An 18,476-nucleotide genomic window follows, 5' to 3' on the forward strand; every position below is an offset into this window, starting at 1 on the left:
AAGACATGAACAACAAACCTTAACATTGCCTAGGTCACATTTGCCCCCCATCTGGGAGATCTTTCACACAACTCTGACAAGAACAGAATAAACACACATAAAGCAAAGTATTCAATGGCATCGCAATTGGAGAATAATACTTTGATGGTTTTGAACTATAAAGCCAAAGTATTCCTTTTATGGAATTATTATGGGATACAACCTGTGTATATAGTGTGTGTATGTATGTGCTTTATGCATAAAATATTTACCCCTTTTCATTAAATTCTGCAAAATAAATAAAAAACACATTAAAAATCCAGCTTCTTACTCTTTGCTTTTTTAGAACTCAACTTTGTAAATGAGAACTGTTTCTCATCAGAGTTCTGTACAACAAATATACATTCCACATTACTGAAGTAACAAGAATCTTAAAGCTATATATTCTTTGCATTCATGTTAATTTCAAAGTATTTTGCAAATGATACAGCACATTCATTTGATACCTTTCAATGGAAAGAAGCTCTCTGGGATGAATTGCAACAACTGTCTATAGTAGTATATAATAGTATACAGCAATATAGGGCAGGAAATGAGGAGCACACCAGAGCCAGCTGTAACTGCAGGAGACATTTTTAGGTCGATGGTGTAATTATCCAAGATGGAATTTGGCCAGAAATTCAACTAGCAATACTCTGGCAAAACACTGCCTCAGTTCATTAATCCAGCTCTTTATTCACTGAGCTAAACATCATTTCACATTGCACCAAAGCTGGTCTAGTTTATGTGGCTCGTGTGTGTTAATAATGGTGTTTGGTGTCTCCTGCTCTCTTAATTACGGACTCATGTTGTACAGACCAAGAACGCTACTCCACTTTTCTGACAGACTTTTCTCTAGCCTGCAGTGTTGACAAAAGATGAATGCCTGTATCACTCTGTGTAATACTGCTTAAGTTCTTTTCTCCTCTCTGCTTCCTGCATCGCTGGTCTTTTTTTAAATACAGATTTTTTAAAAAGAACAAAAAACCTATTATAAATTAAAAAGTCAGAAATGCAGTCAAGAAGAAACCCAAAACCCTCCACAGCAAATCCTCTCAGACGCCTCTAGCTTTACAAAGCAAAAATCTACAAAGAATCACTGTTAACTAATACAAAGCTCTAATCATAAAGAAAGATAATAAGAAGCTCTGATAGCATGCTAATGAACATGGTATATTTGCCTAGATCAGAGAGCATGCAACAGTTTAGGCTGACGACTCTAGCTCAGTAGAGGGATCCTTGGGAGCTGCTAGCAAAACTGAGTCAGCATTGCAACCCCAAATGAGAGACCTATAAACTCAGAGGGGAAAAGGACATTCACACCACTGCTGAAGATGCTGTACTAGAATTTGACATAACACTAAATAAGTAAATGTAAGCAATTGGAAACTGAATTTGTTGACAAATGAAACTGCATGCCAGAACAAACAAGCATTGGCATAAAAAAACCCAACCAAACAAAACCAAGCAAACCACAGAAAATAAACAAACCTCCAAAAAATTAACAACAACGCACCCCAAAAAAGCCCAACAAAAATCAAACAACAGAATACTCATATAACATTCAGAGTATACAGCAGATACTCTACTTTGATGTACTGGCAGCTGAATATTTTTAAAAATCCCAAAGCACACAGGAACAGGAAAACAATGAAACCATATATACATATAGTGGACAGGAGGAAGAAATAGCCTCAGGATAGAACAGACTACAATATTCACTAATTACTGTTTATGTATACAATATTTTAACCCTGCCTGCTCATATGATCATTTCAGTCTTTTCACAAACGGAAAAAAACATCATATGACTGCTAGGGACCTAACTCGATAAAAAAATCAGTAAGTTATACCTAGAGTCCTTTAGACTCCTTTCAAAATCTCAGTCAACAGATCTGTCAGTCTTGTTCTAAAACCCAGGACTGATGATATGGCAGATGGTATCTTGAGATTATAGGCTTTACAATTGAACAAACCTGAAAGGTACTTAATGCTGCTGCAATAAAGATAATTACAAAGTCAATAAAAGAAAAAAGTTTTGTTATGGGCATATATTGAAAACATATTGTTCCCCTACCACACTTGTAAATTTGAAAGCATCTGGTACACATTTTACCTTTTGAAGGAAAACTGTCAGATGATATCCATGATTGCAAAGCCTGACTTGAAAGCAGTTTTCTTATAGTACCACTTCAAACTTCAATTATTAAATTGTGCAACACCATGTTTATTTCTGCCAGTAAAGAAAATGTTATTATCCCATACTCAAGTCCCATACCCAACTAGGTAATTTTTTGTAACTACATGTATCTTGAAACTTGCAGCTTAATCTATGCAGTGTGCAAACCAATGTTAACATTTATCACCAACACCCAGGGAAAAAAAAGATTGTTTTAATATTGCTATTGTCTGGATATTTTCATAATTTTATAATCTTTGTATACATTTCCATATATGCTTGAAGCCACAAATAATTCTATATTACTGAACTATTTGGTTGATTAGTGTTAGATTGTTCAGAAATGTATGCACCGTAATCCTAATTCTACATCTCCATACACAGGCTTTACACCACTGCTGAAATGTAGCGAAGTGATAATTCACATCACTTTGTTATACAGCAGAATAAAAAGCAAGTTGAAAATTACACAATAAGCTTTGGCACTGGGCAGCACAGCTGCTAAGTAATACTTAAGTTCATTATTTGGTGACAGAACAGCTAAAAGGGGAAAAAAAAAAAACCACAAAAAAAACACACACACACACAAACTCAAACACATTTTTTAACCAAGTTCGAACATTCTTTATACTCATTGCAATTCACAAAGGTATAGCTATTTTAATACTTATATGTCATATTACAGATATACTGTAATAGAGAACATAGTTTTAATTACATCGTCCGAGCAGCTGACAAACTGGTTTCAGATGAAATCTTGAAAAGCATTAAATAAAGGAATTACCCTGTTAAGCATTTTGTTCCACATACCTTGTTTGCGTACATCCTCTACAGCAGCAACCAATTCCTCCTTGAGATCCTGGCTTTCTTTAGCAATTTGATCTCCTTTTTCCAAAAAGTTTTGAGTAGCCTGCTCCACTGAAGCAGCCAACACATGAGCCTTCTTAGAGCGCCCTTTCTTTTTGCCAGATGGTCCTTTATTGCTCGTGTTAACAAGCGTTGTTACCTTTGGGAAAGAAAAACAAGGTTTTGGTCCATTTGAATGATTCTTAAACTATTAGTAAAACAATAGATGGCCACGTAAATCAATACCCCCACTAAGTACAATTTAAATTTTAAAATCCAAAGTGCTGCTGCCACGCTTCTGAAAAGGTTTTCCCTTTTAACATCTGTTTATTTTGGGCTAAGCAAATCACGTTCCAGCAGTGAAGAAGAAAAAGATAAGAAACAGGTATGGAAGGGCACTGGTGCTAAAGCATCATTTTGTCACTGTTTTTCATTTTTTTAAAATGAATAAGCCAATAAAATGAAAAACTAACACCTATGGGTCAGAAACCATTCAAAAAGCAATTGTCACTTGAGATAAGCACGGCCAGTTACATTCAAGCACTGACAAAAACACTGTGGCTGTTTCCCAGACATTAAGGAATTAATAACTCCTGCTGCAAAGATTACACAGGTTAAAACTATTCTGTTTAGTACTGCTCCAGCATAAGAAGACAGGGGACAGTGAAATGATCCCACTTTGTCCACAGCATCCAAAAAGAAAGAAAATCCGCTTCTATGTCTGTAGAATCTCCTAAAGGAATTCCTTATTGAGCTGTCAATAAACTGATTACAAACTTCAAGCAGGATGCTGAACAACACAGCACAGTGTACACCACAGCTTTTAGCTGGACCAAAAAAACGTTATATCACTCCATCAGTAAAAGGCTGCCTTTCTGTAAAAAAGGAATACTGAACCAGATGTTAAATCAGGTGTTCAGTGTATAAAAAACCAGCAATGGATCCATAATGCTGTGGGACACAATGCGCACTATCCAGGATACAAACCAGGGCAGTTGAAGTGAGTTATTGGTGTGCAAAGACAGAAATTTACTGTAAGAAAATAAATATATTTGTAATAAAGGCTTTTGTCATCTCTGCACTACTTTTTTCAAATCACATCTAAAAACTATAGACTATGGGAGAAGGAAAAATAAAAAAAAAGGAAAAAAAAAGGATTATTAGGGCTTGAAAACACCATATGCTTGGATGCATGGATGTATTAGGTGAAAACAAATGTATTCCAGAGCCTTCTTTCAGAAAGGATTCTGCCTGGTTATAAGAAGGTAAGATTCTTCCATCATCAGTTTGGGGTTTTTTTCCACTATTTATATCTAGAAATAACATTTTTAATTAGTTTTCCCTTGAAATTATTCTTCATGAAATTTCTTAAAGATCCTTTTGTAGTTGATCATTGTCTATTTAAGGATTTTAGAATGTCATAAATAAGCAAACAAGGCTACCTCTGTAATCTATACTCAGGTTTAGCAGATGGAATGGATTTGTACAGTACATCATAAGGATGACTAAGAAAAGCATTCACATACAGCAGCAATAAAATTGTTTAAGCATATGCTGAAATTCACATAGAAGACATGAAGATGAAGATGATAATGTCAGAAATTGATCTTAATTATTTGGACATATTGAACAAATTAGAACTAGACTGCCAGCATGGTTCAGAGGGTATAGAGAAGAAAAAGATCTGAAGTAAAGAAAAGGTGGTCAGTAAATTAAGTTAGATCAGATTATTTCATAGTTCTCTATTATGTAGGTGGAGCAGTCAACAGCTAAAAAAACCACTGGAAATATCTCATACACACATAAGTTGTAGCTGGCAGAAGTGCTGCTCAAGTCCTGTGAAGACACAGAAATTACTTCTATTGCAGACTTCTTTTAGTCCCCCTAAGATTTTAGTTTCACATTAAATATCATCAAAATCACTCTTACAGAATTCTAAGTCTTCTGTTTCTGTGCACAATTCAGCTATGAGGTGGGGTACTTTTCACCTAACTTTACCCATTTAAAAATTACATATCTCTTGTGAGATCATTTGGAAGTACTGAATTAATGCAGTCAATGAATGGGAATAGTGACCACAGCTGTCGTAGAACACCATAAATTTGTCCCTAGAGATAGACAGTCAATAAGACATCACTGACAAGGAAGGAAACCTAGAAAATCAGATTGAGAACAAGACAACAGATATTCTATTGCTAAATTAAGTGAATAAAACCTGAATAAATCTTTTATTACCATTATACCCTTAAAAATATTTTGGTTGTATATATAAATATGTATTTTATATATATATATACACACCTGTTTATAGAGGGATATAGAGTGTGTGTGTTCTTTAACGAAATGTTTCTATATGCTGGATTTACTAGTACATTAATGGTAGAAGCAGCAGAAGCAGCAAACCATTTTACATACAGCCCTTATAACACAGTTATCTCCAGGCAATTTTAAGTAAGTGTATTTAGAGAAATATATATCCTGATTTAATTTACACTGTCTTGAGTGACAAGAGAGGCCTTCCTCCTAAAACTGCTAAGTATGAGGAATCCTGCAAAAGAATCCATTTCTTGAACAGTAAGAATGTAATATTACTTGAACAGGTATTAATTATGTGAGTTTTGTTTAACGGGAGCTGGCTTGTCATCAGTTATCATTGTTCGGTTTTATTCCAATAAAGCATAAGGACAAAGACAAAATTCAGATTTTCTTACACAGAGTGAACTGCAGGTGTCTGTAACCCAGACTACAGGCAGTGGTTTGCTGAATTCCCAAGAAGGGAGCAGTTAAGAAACAGGCCGCAGCCTCTGAGGTGACTGCAAGGGCACATCACAGGTGCAATTACATCAGGAAATGAGAAATAAATATGGGTCTATTTCTATCCATATATTGGGAGCTTTTTTCCTCCACACCTATAATAAAACTAAGGAATTTTCAAAAGAACTTAATAGGATACTTTTACAAGAGAAACAAAAACTATCCGTAGCATTTTCAAAAACCAACCCTTCTTGGGGAGAGGAAGAATGTGAGCACGGCTTGTTTTTAAAGAAACTATGCTCATAGCAAATATTTTTTTCAGCTTTAAACACATTGGTATCTAATTACCTACAGAACCGCAAACAATTCCAAACCACCATAAAACAGTAGGAAAAGTTTATCAGAACTTCCCCAAATATATGGATATAATTATAAAGTATTTAATAACATTTTATTTATTGCTTTTTTAACATAGGACAATTGCTTTGTCTTATGCTGACTAATATGCAGAAATACAGAAAAATCACTTAAAAGTGTCTATCAGTGCTCAACACCCTCAGTAAAGAATCTCTGTGGCAAAGTCCGTGTAGAGCACATGTACATGTGCAAAGATGAAGAGGAACAAGCTCTGGCATAGAATTTTTGTTAACACATTGGGGTGTTACGAGTCCTGAGTAGCAGATTACATAAGAAATTCTTAATTGCCCCAGAAGACAGAGACTTTTCCTACCACTTCTTCTAACAGACATATAGAAAACAGCATTCCCAAAGTAAATAATCTGTTTAAAAAGGAAACACTGATGTGTTCTTGATCCCAATTCATAGATAGAATCACAGCATGGTTTGGGTTGGAAGGGACCTTAAAGAGCATCCAGTTCCAACCCCCTGCCACGGGCAGGGACACCTCCCACCAGCCCAGGCTGCTCCAAGCCCCGTCCAGCCTGGCCTTGGACACTGCCAGGGATGGGGCATCCACAGCTGCTCTGGGCAGCCTGTGTCAACACCTCTCCACCCTCACAGGGAAGAATTTCCTCCCGATATCTAATCTAAACCTACCCTCTGGTAGTTTAAAACCATTCCCCCTTGCCCTATCAACTACAGGCCCTACTAAAAAGTCTGCCCGTATCTCATAAATTTTGCTGCTGTTTTTTTTCTAACATTAAAAAAAAAACCAAAACCAAACACACTTACCATAAAAATGCCTCTAGCATATCAAAAGCTCAGACTCAAGTATAAACATGAAATCACATAATACGTGTTACCAAGAGAGCAGAAGTTCACAAAAGGGAGCTAGAGACATTCTTCGCCAGTGTAGCTCAATGATTTGTAACACTGAAGCAAAGGCTTATGAATTTTAAACAGTGGAGATCTACAGACATAAAATACTTTAACAGCAACATCTCACTGCTATCTGAACAGCAGCATTAGAGATGCTAGGAAATTTTATTTTATTTTATTTCGCTAACAAAGAGGTCAACTGGCACACACAGGTAAGATCATTTACAAAAATATGAAGGCCAAATCTTGAGTCTAATTGGACTCAGATCAGTTTTATATATATTTAAATGCCATTGAATACAATAAGAAGAAAACGAATGCATGCCCCTTATAACTATGTTGGTTACTTCTCAATTTTTGATTTTTTTTTCTGTCATGTAGCTCTTTCCAATTTAATATTTCAATCAGAAATTAGTGCAATAATTAGGCCATATTCGGGACACTTCTTCTATCTGAATAGAAATATTCATGGGCTTATATGAAACCCCAGTAGCCTGCTTTTTAGTTTCTAAATATTTGAAAGAGATTTAAAAGCAAACAGACACAGTGTAGTTCCTGATTTTTTTCACAGAACCTACTTTAATAATTCAGAAGGCTGGTGACTGGACAATTTTATTTTTCTTTTATGCTCTACGTTAAGAAACCATCAGCAGGAACAGTTATATTTTTCATATTACTATTTACAAAAAAAAAAAAAACCAACACTTAAATGTTTGGAACTTTAAGATAGACCTAAATTGTTTTTTCTATGAAAACAAATTTCCTAGGATTTAAAAAAAAAAAAAGGGAAAAAGACACTAAGATCAAAGAAAAGGCTGGTGTAGGTTAACAAATACATATTTCTTAATAGAAACTACAAAGAAAAGGAAAAGAAATATAATCTTCAGTATGTACCACTGAAACATCATAACATCTCCTGCTGTAACATGGCCTGTGGATGAAGACAGCAGAGAGACGACATCTATTCCAGTCCCATCACTGTCACTAAAGTCTGACCTTGTACAAATCACATCTCCTATCTATCACTTAATTTTATTTCTCCATTCCAAGCACTTCAATCTGCTTGGAAAATTATTCAGTATCACATACACTTAAATGAACTTAATAGATAAAACTGATTATTTTGCTGAATCGGGGTTCCAAAGTAATTTGATCAAAGTAACACTATTCATCCATTTCAGAGACAGTCTCATTTACAGCTCTAGAAGCAAATACTGAGGTTAGTTTTCTTAAGAAAAAGAAAACACACTTTCACCCCAATTTAACATAATGTATGCATCTTCAGCTAATTTTAACAAAAGTGTAAATTGAAATCTCTGGCACATGTAATAATTTATACATGTAAATACATGTCCTTCCAAAAAACCTCCACATTCTGAATTTATCAATCTCTGCAAGTACAGGAAGGAGTAAACTTAAACACAATTATATGACCCAACATGGACTGTTCCCAACATACAGCTTTAAAATGTAATCAGCATATCTAAATGAAATAATGTGAATTTATGAGCAAAGCAAAAACTTCAAGCGCCAGAAACTGCATTTGCAGTACAATCTCTGAATGAATGAGAAAGTCTCTGGCTGCTTAAGTGACACATAGTAAAGAAACCACTGAGAGCAGACACAAAGAGCGCATACATTTGTTCCAAAATTTAAATATTTTCCAAAGAACATGAAGAAATTTCCTCATCTTGTACCACAAGACAGAAATCCCAACTGTAATCATTACTGCTACACCTAGAAAACTAAGCAGCTTCTATGAACCTTCATTGTCACCTTCCTTATGCATTGAGTCAAAGAAAACTGTCATGGACTTACTGTACTGCTTAAAGAATTTTCTAATATGTTTGTGTTCTTCTGCACTTATTTTTAGATAACTTAATCTCCATATTAGGAGTACAGAGTACGTTCTTATCAAGTTACAGTTGCCCTGGCACACCTTGAATATCGTGTCCGGTTTTGCGGCCTCCAATACAAGAAAGTCAGGCACAAGTTGGAACAAGAGAGCTTCAAACTGGTTATAAGGAAAAACTCATTCAACAATTTGTACAAGTACAGTAATTTTCATTCATAAAGCAGATTTTATTCGAGGTTCCCAAAAATATTCTGTAAAATTCAATATGATGGCCTAATAAAAAATGCAAAGGGAAGTAGAATTTTGGACCCTCCTGTTGCAGAGGAGATCTCCCATTTCCCAAGGAAGTACTGTAATCACGAACGGTACGCTAACTGGAATGCTGGGGTTTTCTTTGCTCTAAACAAAGTTGTACCATCATGCAGCAAGAGATAGAAGACTCACCTGACTAAAAGGCCATAAACAATGGGAGAAATCATTCTCAGTGTGGGGTCAAGAAATTCATTTGGGAAAGGGCAATTCTGGATTCCAGCCTTTGCACTGACAGGTCGGATTCTACATAATACACACCCTACCAGGAAGAAAATCACTCACAAAAACTTGAATCTTACAATTTTGCCCACCTTGTGTCAGCTTCTTTTGAATTATATGAAATTTCCAGCTTGAAATACTAAGAAATCAGTCTCTTCCAAAATTAGAAGTACCATTCAGAGAAGTCAGTCATATTGGGAGAGGGGAAGGGAGGAGAAAGACTTCGTATACCAGTGACAGAAAAAAATCATGGCATATTAGCTACTTTTCCCTTTTTAAAAGCCATATATGAACCTATAACCTAAGATAAATTGCACCATAAAAAGAAAAAAAATAATATCCTGTTATCTTAATAATACTATGCTTGAGTTTTTCAGAACTGTCTGCCCAGAAGATTTTATACATTTGTGTTCGGGTGGGGGGGGGAGCAGGGAGAAGACAAAAAGACAGGACAAGAACTTAGCTCATTTTTCTGGCAGGGCTTTAAAGCCAACTGGTTTATTTTAAATCTCTTATCCCACCTATACTGGTACAAAGGAAAGAACGTCTCTATCAGCTTCTGTTACTAATTAATGCAGACCTCACCTAAAATTCTGTACAATTATCAAATATATCACTTGATAATTAACATAAGCTAATTTGGCAGCCCTATAATGATCCTGGCTTTGTGATCACACTAGGGAACCTTGCTCTCTTATTTTATTAAAGAAGCTTCACACAGTTCTAGCACAGATCTCTGTTGGAAAAACAGACCTTCACTAATTAATAGTTCAGTCCCATCCTGAATTAAGTCTTCCTTACACAGCTGCAGCAGCACAAAAGAAAGGTGAGGATGTCTTTGCTGAAAGCAGAAAATTCTATTAGCATGGATTTCCCTGTTGAAAAGGTCATGTGTAGGAAGGGATGCCAGAAGCGAAAGGCAATAGAGCTAGATCACATACTCATCAAATTAATCCCCAGTCAGCAGCTACAGCTCATAGAAGAACATTCCTGGCTCTGTGAATTAAACTGTCTTCCCTACGGATTTCTGAAATCATGGGACAAAAGTTTAGGAATTGTAATACCTTACCCTTCTCTTTCCTCAGTATTTCCTTGAATTACATTAGTTACTGAAGATTTTCTATAACCTCGTTACAAAATATACTCATACTGACAATTTTTGAGGAAAACATTATTATTATTGTTATTATTGTTATTGTTATTATTATTATTACTATTATACTAATACTGGCAGTTTCTCACTGATCACTCACCTTTTTTCAGTACAGCCTGTGTGACGAAAGGATTAAGAGCAATCCTCTAGACGAGGGCTTGGGGATATTGGTGGGTAAAAAATTAGATATGAGCCAGCAATGTGCGCTTACAACCTAGAAAGCCAATCGTATTCTGAGTTGCTTCCTAAGTGCAGCCACCAGGTCAAGGGAGGAGATTCTACTCCCCTCCTGTGAGACCCCCCTGCAGTACTGCATCCAGCTCTGGGGTACCTGGCACAAGACAGACGTGGTCCTGTTGGAGCAGGTCCAGAGGAGGCCACAAAAATGATCAGAGGGATGGAACACCTCTGCTATGAGGAAAGGCTGAGAAAGTTGGGGTTACTCAGCCTGGAGAGGAGAAGGCTCCAGGAAGACCATATTGTGGCCTTTCAGTAATTAATGGGGCCTTGTAAGAAAGATGGGGATGGGCTTTTTAATAGGGCCTGTTGTGACAGGAGAAGTGAAACAGAACATGGTCTTAAAAAGCTAAGTCAGGATGAGTTTGGTGCAATGCTCTGGGTGATATTGAGAAAGGAATGTACTCTGAATAATTAGAAAAGATAAGGTGGGCACCTGAAGGAGATAAGCAGACCATCAAGTCAGGAAATCGCTGAACAACGAAAATTGAAAGGTTTATTCCACCTAGGTCACACCTATTATGAATGGAATGACTGGGTGTCAAAATCAAATGAATATGTATGTAAAGATGTTGTAACCTCTCATGAAAACTGTATGAAATACCTAACTTTTCACTAAAAACTTCAGAGCTAGTTTGTCCGATACTAATCGGCTAGCTCTCCAATGTTGTACAAAATAAATACCTTTGCTGCTTAAAGACAAAATTTGTCTCTGAGCAGTTACTCTGTGCCATTTTGGCATCAGAAGGGGTCATGGTTTTGAACTGAAAGAGGGAAGATTTAAATTAGATCTTAGGAAGAAATTCTTTACTGTGAGGGTGGCAAGGCACTGGCACAGGTTGCCCAGAGAAGTTGTGGATATCCCATCATTGGATATATTGAACATCAGGCTGGATGGGGCTCTGAGCAAACCAATCTTAGTGGAAGATGTCCCAGCACATGGCAGGGAGACTGGACCAGATGACCTCTTCCAACTCAAATCGTTCTATGATTCTGTGAATCTATGATTTTTAAATATCAATGGCAGAGGCTGTTGGAGTTTTTCAGAGGGTAGACAGCATTTATCTGTTTACTTTTTTTTTTTAATAAACCAAAGCAGGTAGATCAATTATGGCTATGCCAACATCTACATTACGAAAATCATTCCCATTTGTACAAATACTTTGGTTTGGTTGTGCCAGGGTGAAATAAATGTAAAAAGTTTTCTCTGAAGGATCATTAGTTATTTGCAAAAAAAATGTCATTATTCTCCCCTATGTCCCTTCTATTTTCGAGTAAGTATTACTTGTTCTTCCCAGTGGCATTTCTTGAAAGTGAACAGCTACAAAGTTATTCTTCTCTTCTCATACACTCATATATCACCAAGCTGCTAGAAACACTCAATGACCTGAAAAAAAACAGCCCTGACATTTTAGTGCAAGGGCCCTTTTGCTTCTAGATATAAGGCTACCTTCCACTCGAATGCACTATCTTACTGCCTCACTGGTTATAATAATGGTATCCCCTTGAGCGTTGTTTTTCAAAATCCTCTGTTTCCGAAAGAAGTTTGTTTGCTCAAAGAAATAAATCACCACAACTCTCTGAAAAACAAGAATTTCATTTTCCAAACTGTCTCAGGGTTACATTTCCTTTTTTTCTTTCTTTTTGCAGCAGGAAGAAACAGAGACTTTTCAAAATTCTTTTAGAGAGAAACAGATTGTGTTATGGGTTAAAGCAATGGCATGGCAGATCAGATTCAATTCCTTGCTCAAAATGAAGTAGAGAACAGACCTGAATACTGTCTGTGACCTTCTTGACTTTGACCATCCAAAACCAGAGGAAAAACACATGGGACTTTGCTTTATTCCCAACCCTGCACAAAATAGTTACTTTATGATATGGCTCTCAGAAGTACTGCTCATTAAGTAATCTTAATCCAACTACAAGATTCAGCAAAATATCATAGAAAATACTTGCAACAACTACTTGTCCATTCACATACAAAACATAGAAGCAGCTAACTTGTTTTTTTTTCCATATTTGTGCTTATCCTCTAGTACTACGCGTAAAACTTTTTTTCCTTATTACACCAACGTAATTGTGAACACAGCTGCTCTGAGCATGATTCAGTCCTTAATATAACTTCTTTTTTTCATAATTACCATTCTTCAATCTTCTCTGTCAACTTAAGAAATGTGCCACTCACTGTCACTAGCCCATAAATCATAACAGCTTACATAATTAACTCTTGTAATTATCTCTGCACAATTAGCACCAGCTGTCTACCTAAGTCATAAAACTGCAATTCTTCTCCTATTATCTATAGATATTTGACAAATATAACTTTCATATCTACAACAATTTCCAGTGTTTTAACCAAGTCTTTTTGTACTCCTTCCAGTTCCTTTCAGTGTTAGTAAACACCTACTGGTTAGAAGAATCCATTAGTAAGCAGACTATTTTCTGTAATGTATAAGTTATTAGCTAGGATGTTAAAAAATGCCAATGACATAGCTAACTTTTGGATGTAAAGTACGCAGATAACTTGGGCAACACTGATTAGAGCCAGTATATTTTAATCCAATCTAACTTGAGGACAGCTAACTGTTCTCATTCATGTTTCCACTGCCAAATACAAATTTCTGAACAAGTCTGCATATTTCTATTCTGTCTACATGATGTACCTTTAGGATGTAATTTAGAGATAGCAACACCGCTACTGTTAATTTATATTCTTCTTATCAGTGTTCACACCATGGGAAGAGGCTGATATATGCTAGCCAATGTGAATGAATATTATATAAGGCACTTTTAAAGTTCATCAGCAAGTATTTTCAAGTTCTTCAGCAAGTATGGTCTATGGAATTTCCTACTACTTGTTCTGTTGACAATAATAAGAAAAAAAAACCAATAAACTCTGCCCATCATGCTTATTTTCCTCCTACAAATCTTGCTGGAAAATTATCTTTTATACAATAGTCATACAAACCTGCAATAAGTTTTCACTGACTCTCCCACAACTGAAACAATAATCAATATAAGTTAAGCTAACAAAATGTCTCCTCTAATATATTTCACCTCTAATTTGTAATAAATTAGGAACAACAGTGTTTCAATTCTCCTTTTGTGACCAAGTTCTACTGTTAATTGGCACTAAACTACTGTGATGCTATTTATAAGGCCAATATGAATTCCAGCTTCTTTTCTTATAACTCCATCATAAAAGGAGTTACCTTGTAGACAGAAAAAAAAAAAAAATTACTTTAATATTCCACTCATGAAAGAGAGTAGGTTCGTATTCCTTGGGCTCCAATGGATCCACTTGCTCATATATGTGAGTCAAGGTTCCCCACACCACCCAAACAATTTGTCTCGACTGGGACCCCAGGAAAAGCCCTAAAGACACAGAAGCAGTTGTTCAGTTGCTACAGCTCATTCAACCTCTGTGAAAGCCTGACAAGAAGAATACCGGTTAGTGTCACTGATGGTGGTGCTGCGGTGTGGGCACTCGTCAACTGGTAACCACTGGGACCAAGACCATCACAATGAACTTGCAGTACAAACAGCAACATTAATTACAAGATACCCTCCCTGTTTCTGTGCCGTTAGGAATTTCAGTAATTCTGGCTTTTGCCAAGCTAGGAAGATTAAGCAGGTGTTTAATTAGAGTGAGTACACAATAGGTTACTATCACTTTGAGAAAAGAGTCTTCAAACAAACTATTGGCTTAATCCAATTCCTAAAAAATCTGCTCAATGCCTCTAAGGTAAATAAAATATAAAAGTCAAATTTTAAGATGTTCCTCTCTATTTCAAATTCGCTGTGGTTCTTCTAACTGCACAACAGGGCTTGCTCCCCATCAAGAAAGTACGAAATCCACAGATCCCCATTATTTCAGTTTTTTAGGTTACACAAGCAAGTTAGGTTGTACCATTTCAAAGACTGAGACTCATGATTAGTGATAGGCATGCATTTTCTGTCATCTATTTCTTCATCACGGATAAGAATAGCCGATACCTATACTGAGTTGGATGAGCAAACAAGAATTTTTCCCCACACCATGGCCCAATTTTAGCAGGATCATTACCTTACGTAGCTTAGAGACCGGGCTAGGAACTGGTGGGTACAGCATCATCTTGGGGGTAAGAAATATGGGTTTGAAGTACCTCAGGCTCAGGAGAGAAGGGAACCAAGTCTTCTTCCTTCCTGGGTGAACACCTTAACATCCAAAACATTCTATAAGAAGATGGGCTGCAACACTAGCGTGGTTGGGTTTGAAAAGAGAAGAATGAGCCATTCTTTCACCATGAAGGAGGACTTATCTAACTTCAACCAGACTTGCTCTCAATTAATCACCATATGACATAAACTCCCTTTTGTGGGCTCTGAGTTGAGCGTGTAAGTTCCAGAAAGTGATGGAATTTCAAAAAGTCCATTTTCATTGGCATCTCTCCCACTTGTCATCTTCCTAATCTCACTCCTAAACATCTCTCTTCACCAAGTGTTGAACAGGGAGCCTGACTGGTGCAGCACTCTCCAAACCATCAAGCTGCAACAAGGTCTTTCACCATCTCATACCAACATACTCTTCACCAGTCCCTCTGCTGCCTTCTCCTCATCTTGCCTCATCCAGAGCCTGTGTTCTCTCTGCTTCCTCCTCGGCTGCTCTTTCTTCATTTGCTCTCAACCACTTAACCAGCCACACCTGCACCTTATCTACATCAACCAATCCACCGCCCCTGAAGCCAGCCCACAGCTGTATATTATCAATGATAATTAACCCAGCTTTATTCCACTGCACTTCCTCCTTTTTTTTTTCTTTTTTATGTTTTTAGCAATCATTACAACCTTTTTACAAATAAGTTTTTCATATAGTCCTCTATAACTCCTCTACAAATCCCCTTTTTTCTTTTTTTTCTTTTTCTTTGTAACATTTCATACTTCATGTTTTTACCAACCATCACAAATTTTTTACAAATAAACTTTTCATACAATTCGGACAACTTGTCCCTGAACTCAGACTCATATTCCTTCTTCACTTTTATCTTGGGTTTTTCATCTTCTGCAGGTTGATCACCTTTCTTCTTATCTGCTTTATTAGCATCTGGGATTTTGATTTCTTCAGAGGGTGGTTCTGATGAACTTGTAGTACCCTGTCCTTTCACCTCTTGGGTCACACTGGACAGTAACCTGAGTGAGCTTGCAGCAGCAGCAGATCTAGAATACAGCACTAACACATCATTCTGTGTCCCGAAAAAATTCTTAACATCTTTGTGGTCTCCCATTTCTTCTTCAACTGGAGACACCTTCAACAAGCATATAAATGCCAGCAAGAATACCAGCAGCCCGAGCAGCAGCAGCAACGGCCGGAGCTGCTCATGGTACTGTGCTGCTCCCGCGCCTTCCCCCGGCACAGCCATCACCGCTGTCTGGCCGGAACTGCTCATGGTACTGTGCTGCTCCCACGCCTTCCCCCGGCACAGCCATCACCGCTGTCTGGCCGGAACTGCTCTGGACCCGCCACTGCTGCAGGCTGCTGCCATGTCTGGCCACGTACTCTGCTGCTATTGCCCGTTACCCTCAGTCTCTAAACTCCACGGCAGTTGGGCTTCCTTCTCTTTGATCCCAACAGCTCACCTTTACCAGTGTCTGATCCAGATCCCCAGGCTCTTTCCGCCTATCTCAACATGATCTGGATCGCAGGCTATACCCACCTGTCTCCACTGCATTGGGCACCACCGTCACTGTTCAAAACTTCAAACATCCCCCAGCACAGCCATCACCACTGTCACCACTCATTACACACAGTCTCATAATCGAAGGGCCTCACACGGGGCACCAACTGTCACAGCACTCTCCAGACTATCAGGCTGCAACAAGGTCTTTCACCATCTCATACCAGCACACTCTTCATGCCAGTCCCTCTGCTGCCTTCTCTTCGTCTCGCCTCATCCAAGGCCTGTGTTCTCTCTTCTCCTCTCTCCGCTTCTTCCTCGGCTGCTCTCTTTTCATTGGCTCTCAACCACCTAACAGAACCAGCCACACCTAATCATTTAACTTTGGTTTATGAATTACACTCCAGGATCTGGGTGCCCCAAAGCACTTGCCATCTCCATACCTTCGAGTCTTCCAAAGCTCTAAATCAAGGTTGCTTATGGGTTTTATATAGCAATAGATTGAATTTTAATTGGAGCAACATTTGGAGATGACAGTCATTCCTGCTTGTGATCCTGTGACCCTCTTCCTTCTGCTCACCCTTGTCGTAGTGACATCACATATCTGTGTGGGAACTTAACAAGTTAAAACCAGTAAAGTCAAATTAGTTGGCCCTAAACAATCATCTCCATGCAACCTAGCCATGGCTAACAGGCTACAGTTCAAAAAATATTCCCTTAAACAGCAAAATGTGAGGTTTATCTTACCTCAGCTAAAAATAATCAGAAAGCTATAGTCTACCTGATAATCATTAAATACACGTTAAGCAGCAGTGACCTCCAAGAAGACAGAAATGTTAACTTCCAGTGCTCTGTCCAATAGTCTTAGCAACATCTGAGCAGTAATTGAGGATGAAGCATTTTTTTTGCATTCAGTAACTTTATTTAACTTCACACAGTTAATGTTATTACAAGTGCAGCCCCCCCGCTGACATCTGTTGTTTTCCTTGTTACTTATAACAGTAAATGTCACTGATGCCATAAGTGTGTTTTCCTGGGTTTCTCAGATTTTACTAATTTTTAATTTGGGGCAAAACTTTTTTATACTACTTTTCTAAGTACAAGAAAAGATATTTTGCATGCAATTGGCTGTAAGGATATGAAGCCCCCCAGACAAGCTGCTTGCAACCTACATTAATTATGAGAAATTAAAAAAAAAAAAATAAACCATACATAATTCTAATTCCTTCCAAAACTGAGTACAGAATGAATAGTCAAGCTTATAAACACATAACAAGCATGATGTGAAATATATTGAGTAGCTAGCTAGGTGTTAGCATGACAAAATTAATTCTTTTAGTATTCAAATAGTTTCAAAGGTAAAAGACTACTGGTATTATATATTATGTGGGAGAAAATCAACAAACAAGTCTCCATTTCCATACTTAGAGATATCAGTATTAACCACTCAGAAACAAAGGTGCTGCATCCTAAATATTGGTAAGTGGATCCTCAGCATCTCATAAAACAAAATAAGCAAATTACACACATCTGTTGTTGAATCAGAACCAAACGTTACCATATTTGTACTCATCTCTAAGTACCATTTGAGAGCTTTAAAACAACAACCACCACCAAACAACAACAACAACAAAAACACTCCAAAAATCTACTTAGCATCAAAATATGTCCTGTTTGGCTAACAGTCTTTTTTTCTCCCAGTTCTTTAGCAGAATAAACAATAAATTCAAAGGGTGTCTGACTCAATCGAGAAGATATTTCCTTTAACCACATGAGGGCACACCACACTAGAGTAAAACACTACTTGCGAAACCCCTGGGCTTACCGTACTTTGTGCTGTGTTATTGGATCTGTATGAGACTTGTCACTACAAACAGCACATGCTTTACAAAGTTAAATTCTTAGTTGATATTTAACGTAGCATTTTCTTGACGCTTCTTTTCTCCTTAAAAATCTGTTAACAATCTGAAA

At 37.3% G+C, this 18,476-nt stretch overlaps 1 protein-coding gene across 2 annotated transcripts in view; it reads right to left on the bottom strand.

The window, feature by feature from the left end:
• Positions 1–18,476, bottom strand: part of CTNNA2 (catenin alpha 2) — a 515,202-nt gene that overhangs the window by 405,956 nt on the left and 90,770 nt on the right. For both annotated transcript variants that reach the window (XM_037387521.1, XM_037387510.1), the window contains exon 3: positions 3,008–3,203. In XM_037387521.1, the coding sequence (XP_037243418.1) occupies positions 3,008–3,203 (196 nt within the window). The remainder of the gene's footprint in view (positions 1–3,007; positions 3,204–18,476) is intronic.

The sequence above is a fragment of the Falco rusticolus genome, chromosome 1, assembly GCF_015220075.1.
Source record: "Falco rusticolus isolate bFalRus1 chromosome 1, bFalRus1.pri, whole genome shotgun sequence".
In the NCBI taxonomy this organism is placed as follows: Eukaryota; Metazoa; Chordata; class Aves; order Falconiformes; family Falconidae; genus Falco; species Falco rusticolus.